The sequence below is a fragment of the Natrix helvetica genome (genome assembly GCF_964273705.1).
Source record: "Natrix helvetica genome assembly, contig: HAP1_SCAFFOLD_197, whole genome shotgun sequence".
Classification (NCBI taxonomy): Eukaryota; Metazoa; Chordata; class Lepidosauria; order Squamata; family Natricidae; genus Natrix; species Natrix helvetica.
In genome coordinates, this window is record NW_028113579.1 from 41,811 (window position 1) to 69,773 (window position 27,963).

The following is a 27,963-nucleotide window of genomic DNA, read 5'->3' on the forward strand; positions in this document are numbered from 1 at the left end:
CTTAAAGCTGTCAAGTTACAAGATCCTTGCATCCCTAACCCTTTAGGAAAAAAAACCCAAGGGGTCTTCAAACCTGACAGCTTTAAGACTTGTGGACTTCAACTCCCAGAATTCTGAGAATTGAAGTCCACCAAGGGCATCAATCATATTAGCCCAGGGATCTGCAAAATTGGCTCTTAAGACTGGTGGACTTCAACTCCCAGAATTCTGAGAATTGAAGTCCACCAGTCTTAAAGCAGCCAACTTTGCAGACCTCTGTGTTAGCCCAAAGCCTGGCGCTGGGCGGGCCTTGCTCCCCCATTGGTGGAGCCCCAAGAAGCGAGGAGGGAGAAAAAGAAACAGAGGCTAAGGAGCTTCCCCCCCACCCCCTCCCAGCAAAAATCTAACCGGGGAGCCGGGCGGGCAGTAGCAAATTAGCCGATCACACCGCGTGATCGGTTAATTTGCTACTGCCCACGCGCCGTGATCGGCTAATTTGCTACTGCCCGCCCGGCTCCCCGGTTAGATTTTTGCTGGGAGGGGGCGGGGGGAAGCTCCTTAGCCTCTGTTTCTTTTTCTGCCTCCTCGCTTCTCGTCCCCGCCCGACTTCAGGATCCTCCCTAATCATTGTGGGTCGAAAAGAAAAAAGGGAAAGGGGCGCTTGTTTTGAAGTGCCCGAGAGGAGGGAGGGGAGCGGGTGCCAAGGCACACAGAAGAGCTGCATTAAAATGTGTAAAGAGCCACATGTGGCTCGCGAGCCGCGGCTTGCCGACCACTGTGCTAAGCTGTATCAACAAGAGAAAATGGAAGAGGGGGGAGTTAAAAATATTTACAGGATGCTAATCTTCCCCAGATACCAGATGAAACTAGAATAATGTTGGAGAGTAAAATAACAATGATGGAGCTAACGGAAGCACTCAAAAAACAAAATAATGGAAAAGCCCCAGGTCCATATGGATTACCAGTGGAATTCTACAAAACATTTGAAGAAATCTTGTCTCTCCCTCTTTTGGAAGTCATGAACGAAGTGATATCAGAGAACAGAATACCTAAATCATGGTCAGAAGCATATATTGTATTGCTACCCAAAGAGGAGACAGATCTAACACAAAACAAGAATTATAGACCAATATCTTTATTAAATTCAGATTACAAGTTATTTGCATCTATATTAGCAGACAGACTCAAGAAGTATTTAAATAGCTTTATCCACTCTGATCAAAATGGTTTTTTACCAAAGAGACAAATTAAAGATAATATGAGAATGATTTTGAATACTGTGGAATCCTACGAGGCCCATCCTGAAAAACAAATGGCTTTGATGTTTCTTGATGCACAGAAGGCTTTTGACAATGTGAATTGTCAATTCATGTTTTTACAATTGGAACAGATGAATTTTGGTAAGAAATTTATCCAAACTATACAAATGGTATATCATAAACAAACCGCAAAGATAATGGTAAATGGAGAATTGACAGACTCTATTGAAATAAAGAAAGGTACGAGACAAGGTTGCCCAATATCACCATTACTTTTTGTCTTAACATTAGAAGTCTTAAATAGAAAGATTAGAGAAGAAGAAGAAATAAAAGGAATGAAAATTTTAAAAGAATACAAGCTACAAGCATTTGCAGATGATTTGGTATTTATTCTTGAAGACCCATTTGAGACAACACCCAAATTGTTGGAAAGAATAGAGGAGTATGGAAAAGTAACAGGCTTGAAAATAAATAAAGACAAAACAACGATTTTGACAAAGAACATACCATTAAAACGAAAGGAAGGAAGAAGCTTTGCAGATTTAAATCACAAGTAAGGTTAAATATTTGGGGATATACTTATCAGCTAGATATAGCACTCTTAAGGAGGATAATTATACCAGATTAAAACAACAAATTGTGACCGATTTGATGAAATGGCAAAACCTGCAACTATCAATGTTAGGAAGAATCTCTACAATTAAAATGAACATTTTACCCAGAATTTTATATCTGTTCCAGACAATTCCAATTAGATTGGGCAAGGACTTTTTTGAAGATCTAAATAAAATAGTCTTGAAGTTTATTTGGCAAGGGAATAAAGCAAGAATAAAACCTAAATTGCTACAAGATGCTAGAATAAGAGGAGGACTGGGCCTACCTGACTGGGAGTTATATTATCAAGCAGCAAACCTGATGTGGATTAAGGAGTGGGTAACTCTAAAAAATTCCAGATTATTGAATGTAGAGGGTCATGATTTATTGTTGGGATGGCATGGTTTTTATGGTATAAGGGAACTAAAGCACATGGTTATTTTAGAAGACATTATATAAGGGAGGCCTTGTTATTAAACTGGGAAAAGGTTAAAAGATTACACTACTTAAGAACTCCAGCCTGGATATCAACTATTGAAGCATTTTCATATCTAATAATATATAAAAGGGAACAAACAGTAAGCTATGTTGAAATATTGAATAAAGTGGGTAAACTCAAATCTATTCAAGAGTTGAAGCAAGAAGGAATAGAAAGGAATTGGTATTCATACTTACAGATAAAATCTAGATATAATGAAGATAGAAAATCAATAGGTCTTTACAATGAAATGATTGAGTTAGATAAAATTTTAATTGGTACTGATGAAAAAGTAATTAAAAACTATATGGATATTTATTAGAGACTAAATTATAAGAGGAACAAGTTAAAGAAACTATGATAGCTTGGGGGAAAAACTTTGGGTATGGGATAGATTTAGAAAAATGGCAGAAACTGTGGTCTCAAGATTATAAAATGACAATGTCAACTGCATATAGAGAAAATTTGTATAAGATGTTTTATAGGTGGCATCTATCCCCAACGAGAATTGCAAGAATGTCCAAGAATAAATTGGAAAAGTGTTGGAAATGTCATCAGATACCAGGTTCATACTACCACATGTGGTGAACTTGTATTGAAGCTAAAAGATACTGGACTAAAATTCACATGTGGTTGGAGAAAATGATACATAAACACATAGACCTCAAACCAGAGATCTTTTTACTGGGAATCATACCAGAAATTTACAACAAAGACTTAAAATATTTGATTCTAAACGTTTTAACAGCAACTAGAATTGTATTTGCAAAAAACTGGAAAAACGAGATGATACCAAAACAGGAAGAAGTTATTCGAAAGATAATGGAGAGCGCTGAAATGAGCAAATTGACATTTGAAATTAGAGAACAAGAAGACGAGCAATTTTATAAGATATGGGATTTGTTTTATCAGTGGCTGGAAAAAAGAACCTGGACATGAAAAATGTTTTACTTATATTTTAATTGAAGGAGAAAAGTGAGAATACAATAATGTTAAATAGACTAATAACGATACAATGTTTTAATTGAAAGAGAAAAGCAAAAATATAATAATGTTAGACTAATAATAATACAATGAAACACTGACACATATATGAATAATTTAGATTTTTTTTGTTATAAAATGAAGGACAAAGATAATAAATGAACTAATGTACATTTGATAGAAGATTGGTAATATATAACTCTAAGTGCATACTATAAAGATATCCTGTTGAAAGTAGTGATAGATATATAAACATAAACACTTGGTAAATTCTTTTACACTGTAAAAATATTTAAAATGAGACAATGATTGCATAAAGGTGCATTGTTGTTAAGCAGACAATCAAGAATGTAAGAGAATTAAGCTTATTGCAAAGAAAGAAATATTAATTGTAATTGAACATATCCTGTACAATGAAAGTGAGGTTCTTGTTTATATTGGAGGGGAAAACTGTGATTGTATGTGTAATCGAAAATACAGATGCAAAACACTTCTAACCAAACGACATGCTGTATGTAATGGATGAAAATTTTTTAATGTTGTCTTATATGTTTAAAAATAAAAAAGTGTGAAAAAAGTAAACAATATGGAATCTCCAAATGATGAAAACAAAATAGAAGAAATATGGATTGATTTCTTAGCTGCTTTTTGTATCTGCTGATGCAATTTAATCTCATATCACAATCCAGAATCCACTGCAATAGCCATTAAGTTTATTTTCACAAGAAGTGCGAAACAGAGGTCATATGTAAAAATAAGAAACAAAGCAATTCAATGAAAAGTATTAAGAAACTTTATTTATTTATGATACTCCCAAGACCCAGAAGCAGGAAAGGGGGTGGGTGTTGCTTGCAATGCTAATACTCATTAGGAAACATGCCAAAAGTTGAGCCAAGGCCAAAAGGCTCTCCAGCATTCTGTTTCATTCACAAATTACTCTAGGTTTTCTATGTCCATCTCAGATCTATCTTCTCTCTTCACCCTTGTTGAATGTAGATTTTAGGATTTTCTGTTTTCTGTTCAAGATGATATGCTTTGAACCAGATTTCACCCGCAACCTTCAAGGAACTGAAAATAACAGAAAGTAAGTTTCTCTTCCTTGCCATGAGAGTTAAGTCCTACTTAGAAAAAGCCTGCCCCTGATTCAAGCAGAAAAGTGAATTCAAGTGCAGTAAATTGAGGACAGAAAGAGTAGCACAAAAATCTCTCTGAGTGATAATTATCCTTTTAGGTATTTGACATGTCTTGACAGTATGCTTTATATTAGGGATAAAATCCAGGAGGTTCTGGAGAACCGGTAGTGGAAATTTTGAGTAGTTTGGAGAATCAGAAAGTACTGTCTCTGGCTGACCCCAGAGTGGGTGGGAATGGAGATTTTGCAATATCTTTCCCCTGCCATGCCCACCAAGCCATGCCCACAGAACCGGTAGTAAAAAAAAATGAATTTCACCACTGCTTTATATGGACTTATATAAAGTCTACATTAAGTAGTGCTTTATCTAAGCACTCAAATTTCATAGTCATGATGACAGTAACGTGCGGTGAGGTTTATGACTGGTGAGGCACTGACACAGTGCTGAGTTTCAAATATTTTTGACTTGTGGACTTCAACTCCCAGAATTCCACAGCCGGGCGTGCTCAGTTCCAATTTAAAGCGACAGCATTTGTTTTTCTCCTTTGCTCCTTCTTTCTTTTTCTTTTTCTTCTCCTTCCCCTCCTTCCTCCCTCTCTCACTTCCTCCCCCTCTCTCAAACACACACACACACACACACACACACACACAGAGAAGTTGGATTGGACTATCTCTCCTACCACTTCCCTCTCTCACTCACTCTCAAACAAACCCCCACACACATAAAAGTTGGATTGGATATCTTTTCCAGTGGCTTGAAAGCAGCTCCTCTGCCATCCCCCCCCCCCCATTCAATACAATACAATACAATACAATACAATACAATACAATACAATACAATACAATACAATGCAATACAATAGAGAGTTGGAAGGGACCTTGGAGGTCTTCTAGTCCAACCCCCTGCCTAGGCAGGAAACCCTATACCGTTCCATACAAATTGCTATCCAACATCTTCTTAAAGACTTCCAGTGTTGGGGCATTCACAACTTCTGGAGGCAAGCTGTTCCACTGATTAATTGTTCTAACTGTCAGGAAGTTTCTCCTCAGTTCTAAGTTGCTTCTCTCCTTGATTAGTTTCCACCCATTGCTTCTTGTTCTGTCCTCAGGTGCCTTGGAGAAGCTGCCCCTGCTGCCTTTCCCAAACACCTCCACAATTGCAAATGCAGCCTGCTGTCTGGGTGGGAAATGCCTGGAACACAATAAAGCCCACCCACCACCTCCTGCTGGCAGGCTGGGGTGAGAGGAGAGGCAGAGAAGCCGGAGGGGAGCCGAGCCTTCCAAAAGAAAGAGGCTGGGGGGAAGTGTGTGTACTACAGCATGGCTCTTTGCCTGGCTTCCTGCCTCCTCCTGTGGTCTCCTCAGTGCTCGCTTGTGCTCTCCCTCCCCAAGTGTAGTTTGATTGCACGTGGAGCCACGTTGCCTTTTCAAACTTGTAATCAGTGAAGCTGGGCTAGATTTTTATATAGTTTTATCCAGCTGTGTGTGTGAGAGAGAGAGAAATGAATGGGGGCCTGGGGAAGAAGTCACTACACTTGGGGAGGGAGAGCACCAGTGAGGTTAAGCAGAGTCATCCACGGTGAGGCAGCAACTAGCTCAGCTTTTTCCTTTTACTTTTTTTTCATGCTATGCCTCACTTGCCTCACCTGACTGCACGTCACTCCATGATGATAGGGAGAAGGCAGAGTCTGCCTATCTTTAGGAGGCATCTGGGAGTGTAATTTTCATGCAAGCAATATGGAAATAGTTTGCCATTGCCTTGATGTTAACTGATAACTAATTATTTAATACTAAATAATTTTATAAAAGATCCATGTGATAGAACACATGCTTAAGGACTAAGCATGTGTTGAATGTTTCCTAGATCCCCAACTCCTCTTCTGGCCTGATAGTCTGATACTTACTACACAATGTCAGCAAAGCCAGTGAAGAGAGGTTTTGACTGATATTCAATACCATGTTTAGCACACATGGATTTCACCAAAGGAGTCACCTTCCAAAAGTTGTGCCGAGGCATCGTAGGGAAGAGACTATAGGCAGAAAGGAAGGCAAAGAAGTTGTGATACTTTACTATCTTTTTGCCTTATTCAAACTATGAAGCAGTTTCTCACTGATAGCTTAAAATCTTATTGCCCTAAATCAGTACTCACTGGTGCTCAATTTGAAGATTCAGGTGCCCCGTTACCCAGTCATTGAAAAAAGATTGATTCACATTGCACGTTGACTGAACCTGGGAGAAGAGAGAAAAACAGGTTTTAATCCAGGCATACTGTGAATGAAGGAAGATCAAGCAAATGTCTACAACATATATTTATATTTGTTCATGATTTATATTTATATTCATGTTGGTTGGTTTGGACGTATTGGTATATAACTAGTATTTCTAGACAAATATATTGAATTTTGGAAACCTTAAATTATATTACCCTAATAGTAGAGTTTAAATACTCATTTGTTATCAAATCTGATAGTCACCAGAGTACAGTTTTGAAAATATGGAGAATTAAAATATAATTCTAGTAATATACTTATTTTTCATTTTGTGAAACATTTCTTTTCAATAGTTACTTTCAAATCTTCCCCTTACTTATTCCAGACTGAACCAAGTTGTCTGGTATGATTTGAACTCACAGGCCTCCTTTTCTAAAAAGAATGTCCTGGGACAGTTGACATCATGGTGAGAATGGCTGGAAAATAGTGAGGCTCTGCTGAGCCCCATGAAATCCAACCGGTAAATGCTGATGGGAGACCTTATAGCTATCCTGGAGGGACAGTGAAGGAAGGAAAGGCTCTTTGCTGACCATGAGAAACTTACAATTTCCTCATTAGCTGCAAAGCAAGCTCTCCCGAACGACAGCAGGGGCAACTGCCATTTTTGGGCAGTCACGAAGGTGGGGCAACTGGGACAGTAAAATGTGTGCAGGAGTGATATTGAAGAAGAACAGTGTGGTGGCTGTGTGAGAAATGTGTGGTTTTTTAAAACTTCTGTCAGAAATGCCCCTTTCTAGAAAAGATTGATCAACAGTGGGGCTGAAAAAGAAGGGGGTAGTTTTGTCAAGCCTCCACCCCCTGAAACAGTGGCGGATAAGCACAGAGCTGAAAGAGATGCAAAATAAGATATATTGTTTGATTATTTGGATACTATAAATGCCAAAAGAAGAAAAGCAGAGTGTCCATCTAAGGATTTAATAAACTCTTATTTGGGTTAAAATTTGGTTCCAGAACTGAAAAAGAATATGGTGTAAACAAAGGAAACTAGGGAAGAGAAGTAGAAGAGAAACAGTGCAACAGCGACATCTTCTGGCCAGAGCAAAACCCAGAGGGGGAAGTGTGAAAAAGTAGAGGGAAGAAAGCGTGGATTAGAAATTAATCCTGAACAGTATATTGGAAACAATGTTATAAGACTATCATAAGAATTAGATAAATTGCCTGCACCTGGAATTTGTTTACCGAAAAAATTAAGAGAAAGAGAGTGGAAATAGTGTAAGCTGTAAACACTGTAGCTCTTTGATTGGATACAGACACTAGTAGCTGTATAATTGAGCAACTGGAATTGGGGAATAATAGAAATTGCTTAAAAGATAAAGGAAGTATTCAACAGCAATAGGATATATATATTGATTTTTTTTTTGCATTTGACAATATAATACATTATCCAAAATTATAAATAATCTTATTTTTAGATGCATTTTGGGGGGCATCTCTGTTATTTTCTTTAAAAAATATCAGGCTTGCTTTCAATTTGTGCCTAATGGCAAACTGCAGTTTTCTTGGCAAGAGATCTAGCTTGCAATTGCTTTCGTCATAGGTCTGAGAAAGTTAGTTTCTTTCTTTCTTTCCTCTTCCTTTCTTTCCCCCTGATTTTTCCCTCTCTTTTCGTCTCTCTCATTCTCTCCTTCCAGCTCTCTTTCATTTCCCTATCTCTCTCTCTCTCTCCCCTTTTCTCGTTCACCTCTTTCTTGTGCATGTAAGCAAAATACCCTCCTGGACCAGGATCACGGCGGCGGGAACAGCAACTCCTTCCGCTGCCGCCACTGAGAAGTAACTAGCTGGCTGTGCTGCGCAGGAGAGCCACGCTGTGCAGGAGACTCCTTAGCGCCAGACTCAGGTCACCACCATCCACGGTCCCCTTCATGATGGCTCAGGAAAGAGCTGGAGCAGCTGTCTCTGGATGCAGAGAGGGAAGAGTTCCAGAGCCCTGCGTCAGGAGAGCCCTCTGCAGTGCAGGAGAACTGGATCTCTTCCCTCCCTGCACCCACCAGCTGCTGCTGCTGCTCTCCATTCCCCTCCTTCCTTTTTTTCCCCAAAATTTTTTATTGGTTTTTACACATATATGGGGAAGGGTAAATAGGTATAGAAAAATTTTTGGCAGCTCCCACACTGATGTTCGTAACCCATCCAGCACTCACAGTTTTTACAATCTTAAAAACAAAATACAAAAGATAAGCAGAAAACAAGATCTTACTCTGTAATGTTAACCATGTGTTCATTCATTTTCCTTTGTCACTTCTAGGGTATCACCAATTGCTATTTATTTCAAATATTTTTATTTTTGCGATCTGAGCCTTTTCGATATTGCTTCTTCCTCCCTGTCCCCAGAGGAGCCTTCAGCCCCCCCCCTTCTTGTCCTGCACCATGCTGCTCCTGCCACCACCCTCACTATGTTCGTCCTCTAGGAGGAGAGAATGTTTTTTAATAAAGGCTTCTGCCTCCTGTACTGTATTGATTCTAATCCTATTTCCCTCCCAGAAGATCAACATTCCTTCTGCCAGTAACCATTTAGACCAGACTCCTTTATTATATAATTTCTTTGCTAAGGGGAAATACTTCCTCCTTCTCTCTCTTATCTTTTTTGGAATCTGCTTAAGGATGGTGATTTCTTCATCTTTATACTTCAAGGGTCTCTCCCTTTGGGTCCCAAGCACCTCATCCCTTGTGGCCCTCCTGAGAAATTTAACATGTACCTCCCTTGGAACGTTATGGCTTCTAGCATATGCTGAATTTATCCTATAGACTAGATCCATATCCCACCACAATTGATTTTTGTCTCTCTTAATATAGTCTGCTAATATTGTACTCATAATATCCTTAAGGTCTTCACTTTCTGTCTCTGGTAGGTTCTGGAATCTAAGAAAAAAGGACATTCTTTCAAATTCTATTTTTGCAAAAAAGTTTTCCAAGTCTACATTTCCCTTCCATTGTTTTAATCTCTTCCCCCAGTCCAGCCGCTTCCTCCTCTAACACCAAAATCTTTTGTTTATTCTCTGCAATATGGTGTTTATTCTCTGAGTTCTTCTCTGAGCTCTGTCATTTCTTTTTTCAAATCATTCTGTCCCCTCATCAGTTCTTGAAACATTTGAGTAACAGATAGTTCTTTTGGTCCCTCTCCAGTCCCCTCCCGCTGTAACAATGATGTAATCTTTGTCTGTTGCATACTGGGACTTGAAGAGGCAGATGTGGGGGCTGAGAGTGACTTGCCCGTCGGTGGCTTTTTTGGCCCCATTTATTTAAAGTTCAGAGATGTCAATCTTTTCCCAAGAAAATGGCGTCTGAGGATTGCGCAGCTGTGCCGGTCTCCAAAGTACAAAACAAAGCCGAAAGCGGCTGTTCACAGTTCACAGTTCCAAGGCACGAGGCAAACCAGATGTAAAGTATCTAATAAGCAAAGTTCAGTAGAACCACATTTTGGGAGGGGGTCTCGGTTTCCCTCCGGGAGCGTAGTAAGGCTGAGGGTGGTTTCGAAGGGCAGACTTCATTTATGATTAAACAAACAAAGAAGGGGGGGCCATCTTAGCTCCTCTTTCCACTGGGAGAAAGAAAGCAGAAAGCTCCATCCAGGTTTTTAAAGGGAAAAGGCTCCACAGTCATTCCTGGCAATCATGATAAAGATCTTTAACCATTGGCTAGCTCAAGTGACAGCTCAGCCTTTGTTGTCTCTCTTTGAAGGGAGATCGTTCAAATGCCGCTTATTCCGAGGGGGGGTTAGAAAAGAGAAACACCCCCCTCGAATCTCCACTCAAATAGGATGAGCACAAAACTTACAGGAGTCTGCTGCTTTCCCTTTGATCGATCAGAGAGTTCAGGATGGATTCCCCCAACACCAGGATCCTGCTGCACTTCTCCAATTACATTTTCCCCTCCGGGTCCATTCGGCAAAGAGGCGGGCAGCGCAGTGCTGTCCCTCACCCCCCTTCGCTCCCCGGCCCCTAGGCAAGGCTGAAAAGCACCCCCGCTGGCTGCCACCTTTTGGGGGGCTTCAGCAAGGGAAACCCCTTCAGGGCCCCCTGTGCTCCTTACGGAGCTGGCCGGGGAGACAAGCGGCAGACAACACATCCGTTGCCTACAAGGACCGGAAGTCATCTCCCATTCCCCTCCTTCCTGAGCCAACATGAAGGGGACAGCGGCTTGCACCGACCTGAGTCTGTTGCTGAGGAGTCTTCTGCGCAGCTTGGCTCCCCTGACCTGCATACCCAGTTACTCACCTCATTGTGCAATGACGACAGCGGGAGGAGAATTGTTCCCCGCTCCGCCTTGATCCTGGCCCAGGAGGGTATTCTGCTTGTGCGCGCACACAAGAGATGAGCAGCTAACAATCTCCCCCTGGGATCACAGTGGAACTAAGTAGAGCCGGCTCAGCGGAGCCAGGCCTGTGCTGGAGAGAGCGGGGGAAAGCAATGTCAGGTGGAGACTCGGCTGCTGCCTCTGCCTCTCCTAGAGCCATTGCCCTTCTCACTGCCCAACCCTCCCCCTTTCATGCAGTTCAACCCCAGCGAAGGCATGTGCCCTGTAGGAGCTCCTAGGCTGGAACAGTCACTGAAAAACACCTGCATGGGAAGCCGGCCAGACTGGCTTGCTAGGAAGCCCATCAGTCTTCTGGCAAATCTAATTCTGCCATGCGGGGAACCCAAGCCACTCCTTCCTTTCGGGACGGCTTCTCGCTAGCTTCTCCATGGGAGGTTTCTCCGCAATCACTGTGAAAAGGTTGGTCAATTTCCAAAGCGGTCGCAACCCACAGGTTGCTCCTTCCTTTTGGGTCAGCTTCTCACCAGACTCTCTGCATGGGAGGCTGGCCAGACTGGCCTCCTGGAAAGCCGGTCAGTTTTCTGGCAAATCTAATTCCGCCATGCAGGGAACCCAAGCCGCTCCTTCCTATTGGGCCGGGTTCTCACCAGCTTCTCCGCGGGAGGCTCCTTGGCACCCACTGTGAAAAGGTTGGTCGACCCCCAAAGGGGTCACAACCCACAGGTTGCTCCTTCCCTTTGGGCCAGCTTCTCGCCAGCGGCTCTGCGGGAGGCTCCTCAGCGACCCCTGTAAAAAGGTTGTTCAACCCCCAAAGAGGTCGCAACCCACAGGTTGAGAACCGCTGCTGTAGATTCATATAAAATGAGTGGAATTTTAAAGGAGGTGGGTGTACTTTTCAAAATGTAATGGACATGATGCAGAAAAGTTTTAAGGAGACTATGGGAAAAATGGAAAATTCCATACAAGGGTTAATGAGCGAAGATCAAGTTGCCCAAGAAAAATGAGGAGCTAACAAAAGAAAGGGAAAAGCCAATAAAAGAAATGAAAAAGGGGGGCAATAAAGAGGAGATAATAATAAAAATAAAAGTGGTGGATGAATTAAAACAGGGGAGAAATATATTAGGAAAGTTGAATGAAATGATTGAAAGGAAGAAAAGGGCTGGGATAGAAAGATTAGAAGTTAGGCAGCGGAAAAGGGTGGAGATGGCAGGAATATTTAGACCAAACATCCAAGAAGTAGATATAGATAAAATTAGAGATGTAAGGGAGGAATATGGGAGGCAGCCCCCCCCCCAAAAAAAAACATAACAATTAAATTATCGAGGTGGGCAAAAGATAATGGTGGGATTATTTTTTTCCTTCTCTTTATTGCCTGTTTGGACTTGCCTTTCCTTTTCCTTTCTTTTCTTTAAGGCATAGCAATTATAAAGTTGAAGCGGGCAATGAGGTGATGAAGGGATGATTTTCTTCTCTGTTGTTATTTTTGAGTTACTCTTCCCTATATCTCCCTCTATTTTCTTTTTTCTTTTTATTTCCTTTTTTTCTTTTCTGACATAGGATATACTTAATCTTATATGTTATTAACTGCTAGATAAGAGAGACAGAAGTTAGAAAAGAAGAGATATTAAAAGATGAAGTATTAAAGAGAAGAGTTGTTAAAGTACATAATGCCAAGTATTACTGTTATTGTATCACTATGTTATTACAATATTACTATTATGTGGTAATAGTGGAGATAAATGTGACAGTAAAGATGAATATTATGATTGTTTAAATGTGATTGCACCCAGACAACCCACTATTTAATAAAAATTGGATTGAATAAATAAAATAAATAAAACTTGGGGGGAGGGGAGAATATCCTGATCTGGATGAAAACCAGATGCTGGGAATGGAAAATTTTCCTGCACTGGCCAGTTTCTCTTTCAGTTACTACTATTATCTTAAAATGAGCCCAAAGAATATTTGTTCTACTCATCTCATTTCCATTTTTATAAAGTCCAAACAAAAGCAAGGGCAATCATAATCTATAAGAAAAGGCATAGCATTTCTAAACACACTTCAAACTTTTCTCTGATAGGAAAAGCACGGTAAAAGAATTAAAAAAAGATAAAAATAACTTCAAAAAAAGAATTCAGTTTTCACATGTGCAAATTATAATTGATTATTATGGATCTGTGAATTATTGTCAATCAATCAATCTTTATTGATTAGCACTTGGGCCATATCAAAGAACTAAGTTCCAGAGAAAAAAACTACAGTTTCAAATGAGATTAAAATAAACCACAATTTAAAATATAAACAGAATAGAGTGCAATAATTAAATTATAGTCATATAATGAAATTACGCAGACAAGCTAAAGTTTAATCATATTCAGCCATAAATTTTATCTCTCAGATCTCTCTTACCTGTATAGAGAACCAATCCATGTTTTTATCATGATTGATGGGCATAGGAAGATGATTCGTCTGTGTTATCCATGTAAATATAATACTTTCAAGAACACTGAGAGACAGAAATGAGGCAAAGTCAGGCAAATTAGGCAAAATGAAACTATATCTACACAAACAAGCCTTTAAGTAGAATAGTGGGACAAATTTATTCGTTTGTTTGTTAGGCTTAGAATGCAAGTCATTTACTAGACCTAATGATGACTTTCTATGGAAATCAATACATTTCTAACACTCCTCCAGTGACAATGAGTCAGATTCAAACCAAAGACCAGGACCCCCAATCTTTCTGAGTTAGTGGACAAATTTGGAAGGTTGACCAGATACCATGGAAACTGATCCCAAATGGAGACTACAGAGTGGCTTGGCTTTATCCCAGATAGCTATTATAATGGCAGTGGTAGAATTGAAGCCCACACATATGGAATTTAGGAGAAGGATAATCTAGAGCCAGGATGGCGGAACTATGGCATGTGTGCCACAGATGGCAGGCGGAGCCATTTGTCAGGGTATGGGAGGCGTTGCCCTGTCAGCTGGACAGTGTGCATGCGCATGCTGGCCAGCTGAGTTCAGCCTTTTTTAAAGCCATTTTTTGCCCTCCCCAGGCTCCAGACGCTTTATAGGAGCCTGGGGAGGGCGAAAAGAGCCTCTCCATCCTACCCCTCAGACGCCCTCCAGAGGCTTCAGGAGCTTCCCTCTGAAGTACAAAAAACAGGCCCTATGGGCAAATAGGAAGTTCAGGAACGGACTTCCGGTTTTCTCCTAGGGTCGGTTTAAGCCCTCCGGAGGCTTCAGGGACTTTCAAGAAGCCTCTAGAGGACTGAAAACCACCCTATGTGCAAACCGGAAGTGAGGGGAGCACCTCACCTGCGTGCATGCACATTGGGGGGGTTGCATGTTGCATTATGGGTGAGGCGCACCCGCGCACAACGCCCCTACGTTTCCCCACCCCACCCACTAATGGCACTTGAGCCAAAAAAGGTTCACCATCGCTGATCTAGAGAATCTAGATCTAGAGAATAGTCAGGGTCTGGGAAGGGATAGTGAAACCAAAGAAAATAGTACATATGATGAACAGTACTTCAAAAGAAGGAGGTATCCCAAAAGACCCTTGAATCCCAATATGGGGTTGAAGGCAATAAAGAATCGGATAAAATATGCCAAAGACCATGCCATTTCCTGTAGAAGAAAAGAGAAGGAATGGAGATTAGAATAGCATCTTTCCTTGCCCCAAGTAGACACCCTACATGGCATCTTAATGAGATCCAGATGTATATCTTCTGGAAACTCTGGTCTGTTACTGCCCATTTTGACAGAACCAGTTCTACCCTGGGTTCTCTTTTAATGGATTGACAGATTTAACTGACTGAAAAGAGCCATAGAAAAATTCACTAGACAAGATTGCATATGCTTGGTTTTCTTTAAAGTACAATATTTTGAGGTCACATCATTCCAGAAAGTGATAGAGATGGAGAGAAGTTTCTTTGCATGTTGTTATTAGGGTTTTTTTTTAGTTAATCAGGGAAGACAAACTTTTTATGTAGTGATTATCAATACAAGAGACCAGGTGTGTTTTAAGCACCAGTGTTGCTGTGCGTGTGGACCTCTTTGAGTTCATAAAAACATTATTTTCAATAACTGACATGTTTATGTGATATCAGGTGAGAATGTAGAGATTTTATTAGCTTTGATTAACTCATAAAATTTCAGACATTTTTAATTAGAGCACTTGACAATAGTATATGGCAAATTCCCATTTTAAGCAAGGCTGGAAAAGTCTTGTCTCCCATCTTCTATATTACAAAAAAATAAGTCCAAACCTATTTCTAATCCCTCTAGATATTTTTCTTTAAAAGATGAACCATAACTTTATAGTTGTATTCAAGCCACCATAAATATTTTTTTAATCAAAGCCCTCATAATCACTACTTGAGAAAACTAGATTGTAATTCTTGTACATTCTTAGTTCAATCATTATCCAGTTGCCTCTAAAGTTTCCCCAACATGCCTTCTGTATGTTTGTTTTCCCAGGAAAAAATTGAATGCCTTCTTCATAAAAGGCCTTTTGATAGCCAGCAATAGTTCATCTGGAAGCACTTTGGAATTGGGTGACATTGACTTTCCCATTAACAATATCCCCATGCAAATTTCTATAAGCTCCTAAAATGGTTTAGTCTTTTCAAATCCTCTTAAAGAAATAAAATTCTAAACCTAGAAACATACCATGGGGGGAAGGGTGTCTCAGTATTGTATTATTTAATATTTGGTATGGATTATTTGTGTACTCACCCTCCAGAGCTTGCGTTGGAAGATAAAGTACAATGAGTAAACTTGAAAAGCAGGCGCTATAATCAGTGGCAATGCTGCAGAACGAAACAAGATGCATATAACCATTAACTGTCCTTTCTATACATAAAAGAAGCAACAACCACATTCCTCAAATGTTCTGTATTTACCATTTTATTTAACAATTATAATTGTACTTGAGAATCTCATCATCAAAAATAAATCAACTCCAAAACTTGTATGTGGCAGACACTGCCTGAATTGTGCCACTCAAACTATTTGTGCTGGCTCCATTAGAACCAATTGACTAAAATACACTTGAATGAGCTAAAGGAAGCTCTGTAATTCCTTCTGATAAGTGGACAATGTTATCTTACTCTATTCAGATTTATTTAGAGGAAAGCCCTGGTAAATCCAATGAGACCAGCTTTCAAGTGTTTATATATTCATTCATAAGAGACATCTTGTAAAACTGCCCATCTCGTAAAATACAACTCTGGGTGATTTGTAACAATATAAAAACTAGAGACAGGGCAAGCTACTAGTATATATAAAGAGAGCAAACCCCACTACCTTCTTGCACCGATGATGTTACCTAATTGGGTAATGAAACATCTGCAAGGAGCACCAAGGACCCCACAGTTCCACCCCAGCTACAAATATTATCTTCTATTGGAATCAACTGAATAAAAGGCATTTTCCCTTCAAAAGAGGGGAGGGATTAATAGTCCAGAGGAAAAGAAGCATAGAGGCACAAAAAGGAAAGTTGCAAATACTTTATTTGTTGGCCAATGGCAGAGAAGAAAAGGAGAAGATATTCCAGAGACAGGAATTAAGGGAGAACAGTGTTTGTAAGAAGAAAACATTATTATATAATAGTACCACAGAATATGATATTGTAATAGAATATATTAATTGTAATCATTATAATAATTGTAATTAATATAACAATATAGAAATAGTAATAGAATAAAATACAAAGTAGAGGCAATAGAAGACATACTTACACTTGTAAGTTACACATTTTGCTTTTTTATCTTGGGTTTTTTTCAAAATAAAATATCTCCCTAACCCTTATAGGAAGGTTTTTTTTAACTTGTTCAGACTCCAACACATTACTAGTTCTTGAGACTCAGACTCAACACTTAATCTAATTGGAGAGAGGTTTTTTAAAAAAAAACTTATGATAGAGGTTCCCTCTGAACTGCTGTAAGGAGCTAGTGTTGGTGCCCACCAGCTTGACTGGCTTCAATAAAGGATGGACCAAGTCATGGAGTTCATGAGATTCAATCGTTATTAGCTTAGATGGCAGTGTGGTAGCCTCTGAAGGCCATCTGAAGGAAGACCAGTGGATATCCTTGGTTCGCTATTGTGATAATGGACTGCTGAACTTGATGGGCCAGGGGTTAGATCCAGCAGGCACCATTTATGATCTTATGAATAAAGCAGTTTCAAAAAGAAAAACAACTGCTGGTGAAGAGGTTGGACTATATTCTCCATTATGTTCCTGTCTCTCTTCCATGGCAATTTTCTTCCACTGTAATTTGATTTATGATGCTCCTCAGTTGTGTCTATAGAGCATCAAATAATTGAGCAGTTGCATGAGAAAGTGCAATACCCTCTCCAGGTTGGCATTTCTCTCTTTGCACTGTTTACGCATAGTCTGTTTCTGAAGGTATGGACTGAGAATCAGGATGTCTCTCTCCACCTTAAATATGTATATTAAACTCATGGCAATCTGTGTGTTCTCAGAAAGGAAAGATTTCCTCATTCTCTGCAATGTTCTGTAGTTGCTACTACTGCTCTTCTTCTTCCCTCCTCCTCTTTATCTTATCATTATCATTTATCTTAATAAGAGTTGATATTAACCTAAACTGTGCTGGGGATTATGTAGAATGCATAAATATGATCTACCCCTGAGCTCATGGTTGAAAAGATAAGAGTCCAAAGATGATGTGAAAATGTTTTATTTTGACAGAAGAAAAAGTTCATTTGGAGTTTAACAGGAGGTAGGGGGAGAAAAGATACTCACTGAAGAAAAAATACTTGTGCTGATAGTTATAAGGCATGTATTTCTTTTTCTGCAAACCCAACTGTAAAAGAAAGGCATGAAAGAAGCAAATAACTTTCAATAGGTGATTATAACTTAAGGCTCCATTTCTATAACATCCTTTTCATCTGCTCTGTGAAATAAATTCTCAGGCAGGAAAAAAGCAAAAAAAAAAGTGAGATGTACATAGCTGTCACAATAATAAATTGTAATTGTGGTAGTTAGAATAGATTGCAGTCTTTATTTTGAAATATTCCAGGTGCAGAAACACATGGCAGAGCGAGATAGCTTGTAAAATTAAGCCCTGCAATAGAAATACAGAAAGAACAAACTTAGATTTCTTAGTCAGGAAAGGAAGCTGTCCCCTTAGGTAGCAGAAACACTAAATAAACTTTTACTAATCTTTCCATTAGTAGAAGGCCCCAAAGGAAAGCATTACTGATGGACGTGGATCTGATGGGTTCAAAGTGTTCCATTGTCCCAATATCAGCTCTTCAGCCACACCATCCTATAGCCACCAAAATAAATATCCCAAACAAGCCCCTGAGATAATTCACACAATAGTCAATCCAATCCATAACATTAACCAGAGAAAGAGCAAAAGGGAACAAACAAAGAGATGCTTAAGCTCCATACCACCCTCCATCTTTTAATCTATCCTATTCCTATCCGAGCTGCCAGGATTTTTGGACAGGAAGACAATCTGCTACTTTGCTTCCCTAACTCACCTTCTTGGGATTGCGATCCCATGGCCATAAAAACTTGCTGCTTTCCTCAGAATCCTTTTGTACATGATTGTTCAGTCAATCCCGTGAGATAATTCCCTCAATAATCCAGTTCATAATATTCAACTATAGCTATAAGCTACCATAGGAGAACCAGTTTTAAGGCATCAGGCTAGAAACTGCAAGATTGTGAGTTCTAATCTCTCATTGGACAATGCCACCCAGCCTTAGAAAGCAGGGGTCCATTATCAGTGGTGGGATTCAAACTTTTTTACTACCGGTTCTGTGGACATGGCATTGTGGGCATGGCAGGGCAAAGGATACTGTAAAATCCCCATTCCATCCCCTCTCTCAAAATGGAGAATGGCCAGGGTTCAGTAAAATCTGTTGTCATCTAAGCAGTTGCTTCTTACCTCCAAAGAAAGAGTTTCCCCTAATGACAAAATAAAGGGATGAAATGAAACATCTGGGTCCTTCTCAAAACAGTTGGGTTTAGCATGATGCTGGGAATGGTGCAAAGACCACCAATTAGCTGAAAGCCCCTGTAGAGGAAGAGGGAAAGAAAGCATTCAGGCTCTTGTAAAAGATTGCTTGGCTATTTAGTGCTCTGCTTTGAAGAGGTAATGGAGAGGAGATTCCATTGAACCTTTGAATCAGATTTTCAAATAAGTTTGAGATGCTGAATCAGCTGACTTTGAATTATCTTGGAGAGGTTCAAAACAGTTTGAAGATTAAGTGCACTTTCTAGCTTTGAAGAATCTCAAGCATTCATTGCATATGTGGACAAAACTGGGAGGAATTTTGAGTACTGTAATAAGTTCCCTGATATTAACATGAGTAGGTGGCAAATGAGTTTTATCACCTTTCAAAACCCTGCCTGTCAAAGCACTGGAAGAGGTGCTGTTCTGCTATTTATGTATTTAGAGAGATTCACCTGTGGGGAGAAACAGAAAACAAAATAGAGACCTACATCTATTCTGCTCTGTCTCTCTTTTAATGAGTCTTGCTTTTTCTTGCTTCCATACCATTTTATTCTTAATTTTTCTTCAATTCACCTGTAGTATAGTCCCTATTAGCTTTGGGTCCAGTATTTTCCTTCCTTTGTCACTGGCATTTAATCAGGCTTATTGATCAGGGAATTTTATCACTGGCATTTAATTAGACAAAAGCAGGTGAAAATAACACCTGATATGCTCATCTAATTTCACTGATAATGTTGATACAAAGATTTTAATAGCAGTGCTAGGAAATAGATTATAGCAAAATGATACCATTTGTTATTAAGAATGTTCAAGCAGGATAAAAAACTAGGCATGCATTAGATGATATAGGATTTACTGTAGATATAATAGACTTAAAATAAAGGTCAACTTGTAATCTCATTATTAGATGTTGAAAAGCTTTTGATAAAATACACAAACAATTCATGTTCATTATGTTTCTGTCTGTCTGTCTGTCTGTCTGTCTGTCTGTCTGTCTGTCTACCTTCCTTTATGGCTGTGTGTGTATGTTCCAGCATAACTCTGGAATGCCTTTAGCAATTTCAACCAAACTTAATATACAGATGACTTTCTGTCTGGAAAGTAAGACACCCCAACACCCCCTCAGTGTGTGTGTGTGTGTCTGTGTGTGTATTCCAGCATCACTCTTATTTATTTATTTGATTTGATTTGATTTCTAGACCGCCCCCTCTCCCCGAAGGGACACTCTGGAACGCCTGGGCTGCTAAAATGAAAAGGAATGAATTATATCTATAGTGTCAAATCACAGTACTTTTGAAAGTGGTAGTGTGCATTTCGGATTCAAGTTCTGTTAAGATACAGTCTGTTGTGCCTTAAAATGGCATCTACTGTACAGCACAGTGCAGTTGCCATGGTAACAACTTCACAGTACTCCATAAGGGGGCTTCCTCTTGTAAGGGGTATTGGTTGTAAATAAATACCCAGGGAACTCCGGGTTATCAGCTAGTGTTAAATAGATTTGAAAATCCCTTGGAATTCATAAAATGGATTAAGAATATTATATTTACTATTAAAGTAAAATTTAATGACATTTTCTCCCACTTTTCCATAATTTAGAGAAACTAGACATGGATGTCCAGTTTCACCCTTGCTTTTTAAAGTCAGCATTAATTAACTTCAATCAATATTTAATAATCAATGTAATTACTGATATTTAATGATTTTTGGTTTGTGTTATTAGACAACAGAGAAATATCTATGGAGTACTACATAACTCAGTTGAATACAAATGCCCACATTCTTTTGTTTATTTCGAAACCTCATACTGTTGCTTTAGTACTGATGCAAAATAACAGATATTCTATTGTCCAAATCAGAATTGATTATAATGGGTAAAAATTGGGTTACCCATCACTAAATATCAATTCCATATTTGCACTGAATCCATTAAATATTTGACATGTATGTATGTATGTATGTATGTATGTATGTATGTATGTACACCAAAGGATACAACATGTAATATAAATAAAATTGTTTGAGGGGTGTTTCTTCAGAGATCACTACTGTATACATCAAAATGTTTTAAATACTGAAAGCTAATAATTAGAGAAAATTTTCCAAATTAGGCAGCCTTGGAATATACATATACAGCACTTTTGGTTGGATGGACAGTATTAGGATCCAAATATACAAAACTCTGGTACCTCTGAAAACAATTACATTAGTTATAAACTTACGGAAAGGAATGTCTACTTTTAAAGCACTGTTTTTTCCATGCCATATTGACCCTATGATCCACACTAAATTGGCACTGGACAAGAGTTAATGGAATTCAAAGATAGCTGGACTTGGACTGCTTGTGGAGACATAACTTCAGGATGATTCCTCTCTTGACTCTGCATCCCCCAACTCTGCCTCTCTTTCTCATATAGAAACATCCTTCAGTCTTTAAAAAAAGTAATCACAATAGCATACAACCTGCTTTTTCTAGTTAAATTTGATTAGAATGTTTTCTGTTTTACTTCAGTATGACTGCTGTATAGACTCTTTGTTGGACAACTAAGAGACAGTGCTACTCTTTTTTCATTCTTATTATTGCTGCCTTAAAACAGTAGAAGAGGAATATTTCAACATTTATATCAGAATTCTATAGAACTCTTTCATTCTACGTACTCATCCAAACTTTACAGTGTTGATCAGAGATGGCATTCTGCTAGTTCGCCCCCATTTGGGCGAAGCAGTAGCAGGAGGCTCCGTCCACCTGCCCAGACATCATCACAGACACTCTGCGCATGCACAGAGGTTCTCCACATATGCAGACATGCCGCGCACAAGCGCACACTCCCAGTTCAAAACCAGTAGCAGAGGTAAGAGGATCTCATGCCTGGTGTTGATACTATCTACTATGTTATTTTCATTTTATTCTGTACCACAAATGAAATGGTTATAGACATTTTGATGCTTTCCCATTCGAGTCAAAAACCCAACTTTCTTGAATTTATTTAACATGATCTTGATCTCAGATCTCCTATATGAATCAAGTCTTGCCACCTTCGGATCTTAAATTGGGATTGGCTTTTGGTTAATTTGCGCATTCATCTTGTTTATTATAAGTGAAATTCCACTCTTGGTCTGCAGTTAATAATGATAGACAAACAAGTGGTATGATTTAACATAAGAAAACTCTCTGTGTTCTTTGAGAGGGAATGCGAAAATGAGAAGCCCATGTGGCACCTCTTTTATAAATAACACAACACATTTGATATTTATTTTTTCATGTATATTTGTAATATTCCATATTCTTTCCCTTCAATTCCGCAGAACATTCTAAGAATAATATACCTTACTTACCTTTAAATGGCACATTACAAATTCATGAAAATGGTGGTTCCATTTTGGATTACTGAAGACTGAAAGATGTCCCAAATCATGTTGTAGCCAGCCTGCTTGAGACTAAAAGAAAAGGGTGATTCGCTACAGAAAGACTACCTTTTGTGTCACTCCTACAACTTATATCCAATGGTAATAGCTATGCAAGAACTGCTGGGATAGAAAAAATAAAGATTCATTCATTCTAGGATTTTTTTATTCAATCAAAGGGGCAGCCACCCAGAGAAGCATTCCAAACAGGATAGGCACAAGAAACCAATTCTACAATATAACCACAAATATCTTCCCCAAACGTATCTGACATTTTGTGATAGACGGTGAGGAGACATGGCTGCTTTTTAATGCTGTATTCTAGTTTCATTACTTACTGTCCTTCAGAATGGGAAGGTTGAGATATAAGATGACATGGCATCATAGAACATAGAATTTAAAAGGACCTTGCAGGTCTTCTAAGATAAATGGCTGCCAAGTCTCTTCTTTTCTACAGAATCATCTGTTGGGCAAAACAGAAGTGGCTTTTTATCTAACTGAATTGCTTAGTCTCCTTCAAAGCTTATTCCTCCAAGTAATTGAATGCAACCTTCTGAAGGCGCATGACAATTGAATATGTGTTATTTTCTTTATAAAGAAATTATTTTAATTTGGTTGAAAGACAGTCTGCTGTAGGAAGCCAAACTAGTGGAAAATGCAATTTTACCTAAAAATAAAGGCAAGAATATTACCTGAGCAAAGGTCATCAACACTGTGGCAATAAGAAAAGATGTCATAGATAGTCCAAAATACCACAAAACAAACCAGCCAGCAGCATCCAGTACTAAAATATGCAGAAGCATCAGGAAAAAGAACAATTGGTTTGGCTTGAAGAGTCCCATCTTTTTAACAGTGGACAGCAATTCCCGAAAATCTTCTATTAATAATTGCTATGGGGAAAAATTCAGAAAATTTGCAGGAGTTTTGACTTTATGGATACAGCATAGCTAGCCAGTGGCATCAACAGTTAACATCGAGAACTCTTGGTGGAATTGCCCTCCAAATATCCTTTTCCTTCCAAACTTTTAATACTCTTTCAAAAACATTAAATGCGGAAGAAAACAAATGAAAAATGGTTGCATAAATAAACTATTTTTCTACTTAGTGACTGCTAGCCAAATTAGAGCTCATGTTTGGGACGCTAGAAATCAATGCCTATCTGTATTTAATAATCTTGGCAAAAAGCACTAATGGGGAAACATAAGGAGGGTGGAGGGAGGGAGAGATATATATTATTTCATGGTATAGCTTGGTATAGTTTGGTAATGTACATACTAATCTATGGTTGAAGAATTACTAGTTTAAACTAACCACTGACTGTTGTGTTATTCAGTACTATTTTTATTTCTATATTTATTGTAAACTATTGGCACATTACATTCATTTATAGAATATATTTGTACTATATATCAATTTCATTAATGTTTACTTAAATGTAGTATTTTATTACATTTTTAAAATATGTAATTAATATTGTGAATTAATATTAATTATTATTTCTGATTAAATACTTATGGAACTAAATGGGGCTCTGTTTACCTACTTTAATCACTTTATAAGCTGCCCACTCAATAACTTTCAGCAGGTTACATCATTAGAAGCCTATTGGCCTGAAGTCCCACCACAGGACACTCCCAAGCATGATCAATGCTATTTGAGGGTTCTACCCACGCAAAAATCATCTGATGGGACATAAAATGCGGTTGCTCTACATCTGGAGGATGAAAAGGGTAAAACTGAGTACATTCACTCTACATTGGACACTAGCTGGATATGTCTTGTTGAGATGACAGAAGCGTCATCATGGGGGGAGGGGTTGTTTGGACTCAATTTGAATCTGTGGAGCCTAAAGAAGCAAACAGGGTTATCTCCATGTTGCTCTCACTGTGGATTAGAGTCTTGCTTGCTTAGTTGAAGCAGACAGGGAGATGAGAGGAGGCCAAGCGTGAGTGATAGTGAAGACATCCTTCCGATATATTTGGGAAGAATCAAGTGCGGCTTCAGAGCAATGAGGTGGAAAGTGGAAGGAAATGAAATGGCAGATATTAAGATCAGTTCATAATTTAAAGTCGGCTGAAGGAAATGGACTTTTACTGTTTTTATAAATGCCAAGAGACAATGCAGAAAGATTGAGGAGCACCTGATAAAATCTCTTCTGTTGACCTTAATAGCAGATCAGTTTTAATGACAAAAGTGATCTTTGAGTCAACCCAATAATAATTAAGGGTTTGCAGTTTAACACCATAAACCACTACCTCAATTTTCTGTCTCCAAACTTACATTTTTACTGGGTTCAAAGCTGGGCTGATCAGGTGCCAATTCCCCAATCAAAAGTGATGCCATGTGCTTCCTTACTAGGGTCTTGTCAAGGTGAAAGGCTGTAAAAGGATCCTAAAGCCACAACATAAAGAAAAAAGGGAAAAATATTGTAATAAAGAACCAATTTAAAGTCAACCTGGAAGAAACATGTTTAGGCTGAGTGGTTATATTTGATTCTTATCTTTCTTCTCTCCAATTCAAAGCATGACAGACATAATTCCCAGGAGGTGCTTTACCGAAGATATTGAAACACTTGCAATATTTCAGAAATTCGCTCTGAAGGGTTATGATTAATTCTAAACTATAATTATTAGAAAATGATTTTGGCTTCAAGTAAAATCTGGAGCAATAGATGACAGGTGGAACTGGAACAAACTTTGTTAATCTTAGATATTTCATTGCTAAGCCAAGGATCTTCATCAGTCAGAGTAAAAATCAGGCAGAGAATCATTGGAATGTACCAACTCTTGCCACACCCATTTCATTTGAATCCTGACTATCTAAGTCTCAGATTAACATGGCAGATTAACAAAGTTTGTTCCAGTTCCATAATTCAACCTTTAGTCACTTTTGGCCTGGATAATTAAACCTTCATTGACATATATATTGCAACTCATTTCAGGGAGAAACACCTGAAATTGATGTGGCAAGAGTTGATACGTTCCAACGACTCTCTGACTTTGCCTAACTACCGGTAATTTTTACTCTGACTGATGAAGTTGCTTGGATGACCAACGGAATATCTCAGATTAACAAAGTTTGGTCCAGTTGCCATGATTCAACCTTTAGACACCTCCATTTTTAAAAAATTCTTTCTCTTTTTTATTTTTCTGAGTTTCATTTGTATTTGATTTTACTAGTATTCTGAAAATACTTTTCAAAAAATATTTTAAAAATTAAAAAGTAAGTAAAAGGTAACAGTAAAAAATAGGCTAATGTGCTTTGAAAGTGGGTTATAGTGACTGAGTGCAGTTTTATTTTTTAAATGACAATAAAATTATTATTTTTTTCTTCTGTTCAGTCATGTCCAATTCTCAGGGACTGTTGGACATTTTTTCTTGGCAAGGTTTTTCAGAAGTGACTTGCCATTCCTTCCTTCCTAGGGTTGAAATAAACTGACTAGCCTAAGATCATCCAGTCAGTACATGCACAAGGCAGCACTTGAATTCACAATCTCCCAATATCTAGCCTGATGCCACAATCACTACATCAAACTGGCTCCATGACAATTTTTGTGATTAGTTGAGAAGTCATGTCCAACCCATTGCGACCCCATGGACACATAACTTATATCTTATCTTTTTATTTTCTAAATCCAGGTTGTTGTTGTTTGTGTGAGAGAGAGAAGGGGTGGTGTTTTGTTTTCTGAGCTCCTACTTGCAGTCCATATTAACAGAGGCCAGATACTGGTTTTCCCAACTGACCGAAAAGGTGTATAAGTATGTGCATCTTCAAATAATCATGTGATATAGATCCAGTTTCTCTCTTGGCAAAAGGGAAGACAGATAGAATAGTATTGCATGACTGAACTACTGGCTCCTTGTTAAAGTTGTGTATGATTAATTGAAAAATTACAAATTGATTATTTGGCCAGCTGGTCTTCGGGTCTCTGCCGTGCATGCAGGGAACACATGTGTGCATGCACAGGGGTTGGGGTATGTGCGTGGGGGAGATGCTTGCATTGCATTTGGGGGGCTTAAACGGTGCCCTCATACCCTTTTTTGCCTTCCAGATTGGTGCAGGAGGCCTTCCAAGGCCAAAACAGAGCACAGAGGGGGTGCATGTGGTCCATGGACCCCATTTTGGGCGTGGGATGTCTCCTACACCAATCTTTCCCTCAATCAGTGGTTCCATTCTCACCCAACACTTGCTTCCTCCACATTAAGCCTGTTTACTCAGTCCCACTTAAGACTTTTCTTCTCTAGGCTCAACAGTTCAGTTTAACAATTCCTTCAACAACCACCCCACTCTCTGTTTGTGGCTCCTGTTCCAACTGTTTTGGACTTTTGTTAAAGTGTAGCTCCACAAACTGAGCAAAGAGCAGAATAAATGGAATGCTTTGTAAATAACTGAGAAAGCCAAATACTAGCAAAAAGAAAGTCAATATCTGCTTCATATAGTATAGTGAGACTTTTGAAAAGTGTTCAGAAAATTGGGAATCTCGTCGTCCTCATGAGAAACTTACATACAAGTCAGGAAGCCACAATACAGGCAGAACATGGCAAAACAGACTGACTCCAGGTTAGCAAAAGGGTACAAGGGTGTGTACTTGACCCTTATATTCAATTTATATGCTGAATATATATGAAGGGCAACTGGTTTTAACATTGGAGGAAGAAACATCAACAGCCTGTATTATGCTGATAGCCCTACCCTGAAGCTGAATATACAGAAAATCTGCAGGTTTTCATGATGAAAGTCAAGGAGCAGAGTGGAAAATGGGATTAAAATTAAATATGTGAAGAAGACCAAACTAATTATAACCACGTACAATGACATTGGCAGTGAAGAGACTGAAAATGGCAAATAGAATCAACCCTGAACGGTAAAGGAACAAGCAATCAATAAATCTGACTAGCACTCAGTAGAGCTACCACAGAAGCCTTGGAAAAGATATTTAAGTGCCGTGCCCAGAGCTACAAATATTAGAATTGGTAAACTGTGGTATTCCCTGTGACACTTTACGGGAGCGAAAGAAACTGGCCACCCGAGTCCTCGCCTCGTCAGCTGCCCCGCGCCTTACCGTGGCATCCTGCCCTGCATACGAGCTGATAGTCCGAGAGCCCCCCGGGTGCCTCCTGTGGAACCGGCTGATGTCATAGACTTTCCTGTCAATCACCAGCCAGCGCTCCCGTGACGAGTCTTCCTGGCCAGTGCGCAGCCCGATCTCTTCCCAGGTAAACCACCGCGAAGGGCCGGACTGATCGGCCGCAGGATCAGCCTCCCTCCTCCGCCTGATCCCGGTTTCTCCTTGCTGGGAAGCCATCTCCCTCCGACTGAGGCTTCGGGGAACTTGACACTGTCCTTTTCAGCACCATCGGGAGGGCGGACTGGGCGAGTCTGAGCAAGGGAGTTGCCTCCCTTCTCCGCCTTCGATTGGCCGACAAAGTTTCATCGACGCTGCTTTCGTGGGACAAACGCAGACTGAGAAACTCTCGAAAAAGCAACTCGGGCGAGCCTAAGATGTTCGGCTTTTCGAGTACGAAGGAGAAGCTGACTGCCGACCGGTGTGAGTCATTGTATTTTGAAAAGTTGCCCTCCCCAGCCGATAGTGATAGGACGGAGATCAGCTATGCCAGC

At 39.3% G+C, this 27,963-nt stretch overlaps 1 protein-coding gene across 1 annotated transcript; it reads right to left on the minus strand.

Annotated features, from left to right (window-relative positions):
* Nucleotides 1-4,088: 4,088 nt before the first annotated feature.
* On the minus strand, nt 4,089-27,649 carry LOC309382327 (acyl-CoA (8-3)-desaturase-like; the record flags this gene model as incomplete). The annotated part of the gene is made up of 12 exons (XM_081971833.1): nt 4,089-4,362; nt 6,331-6,456; nt 6,577-6,656; nt 13,358-13,454; nt 14,481-14,578; nt 15,689-15,762; nt 17,718-17,778; nt 18,874-19,002; nt 22,276-22,377; nt 23,037-23,234; nt 24,625-24,735; nt 27,407-27,649. The coding sequence occupies 12 exons, from the start codon at nt 27,647-27,649 to the stop codon at nt 4,272-4,274; spliced, it is 1,410 nt and encodes a 469-aa protein (XP_081827959.1). The 3' UTR covers nt 4,089-4,271.
* Between the last annotated feature and the right edge of the window lie 314 nt (nt 27,650-27,963).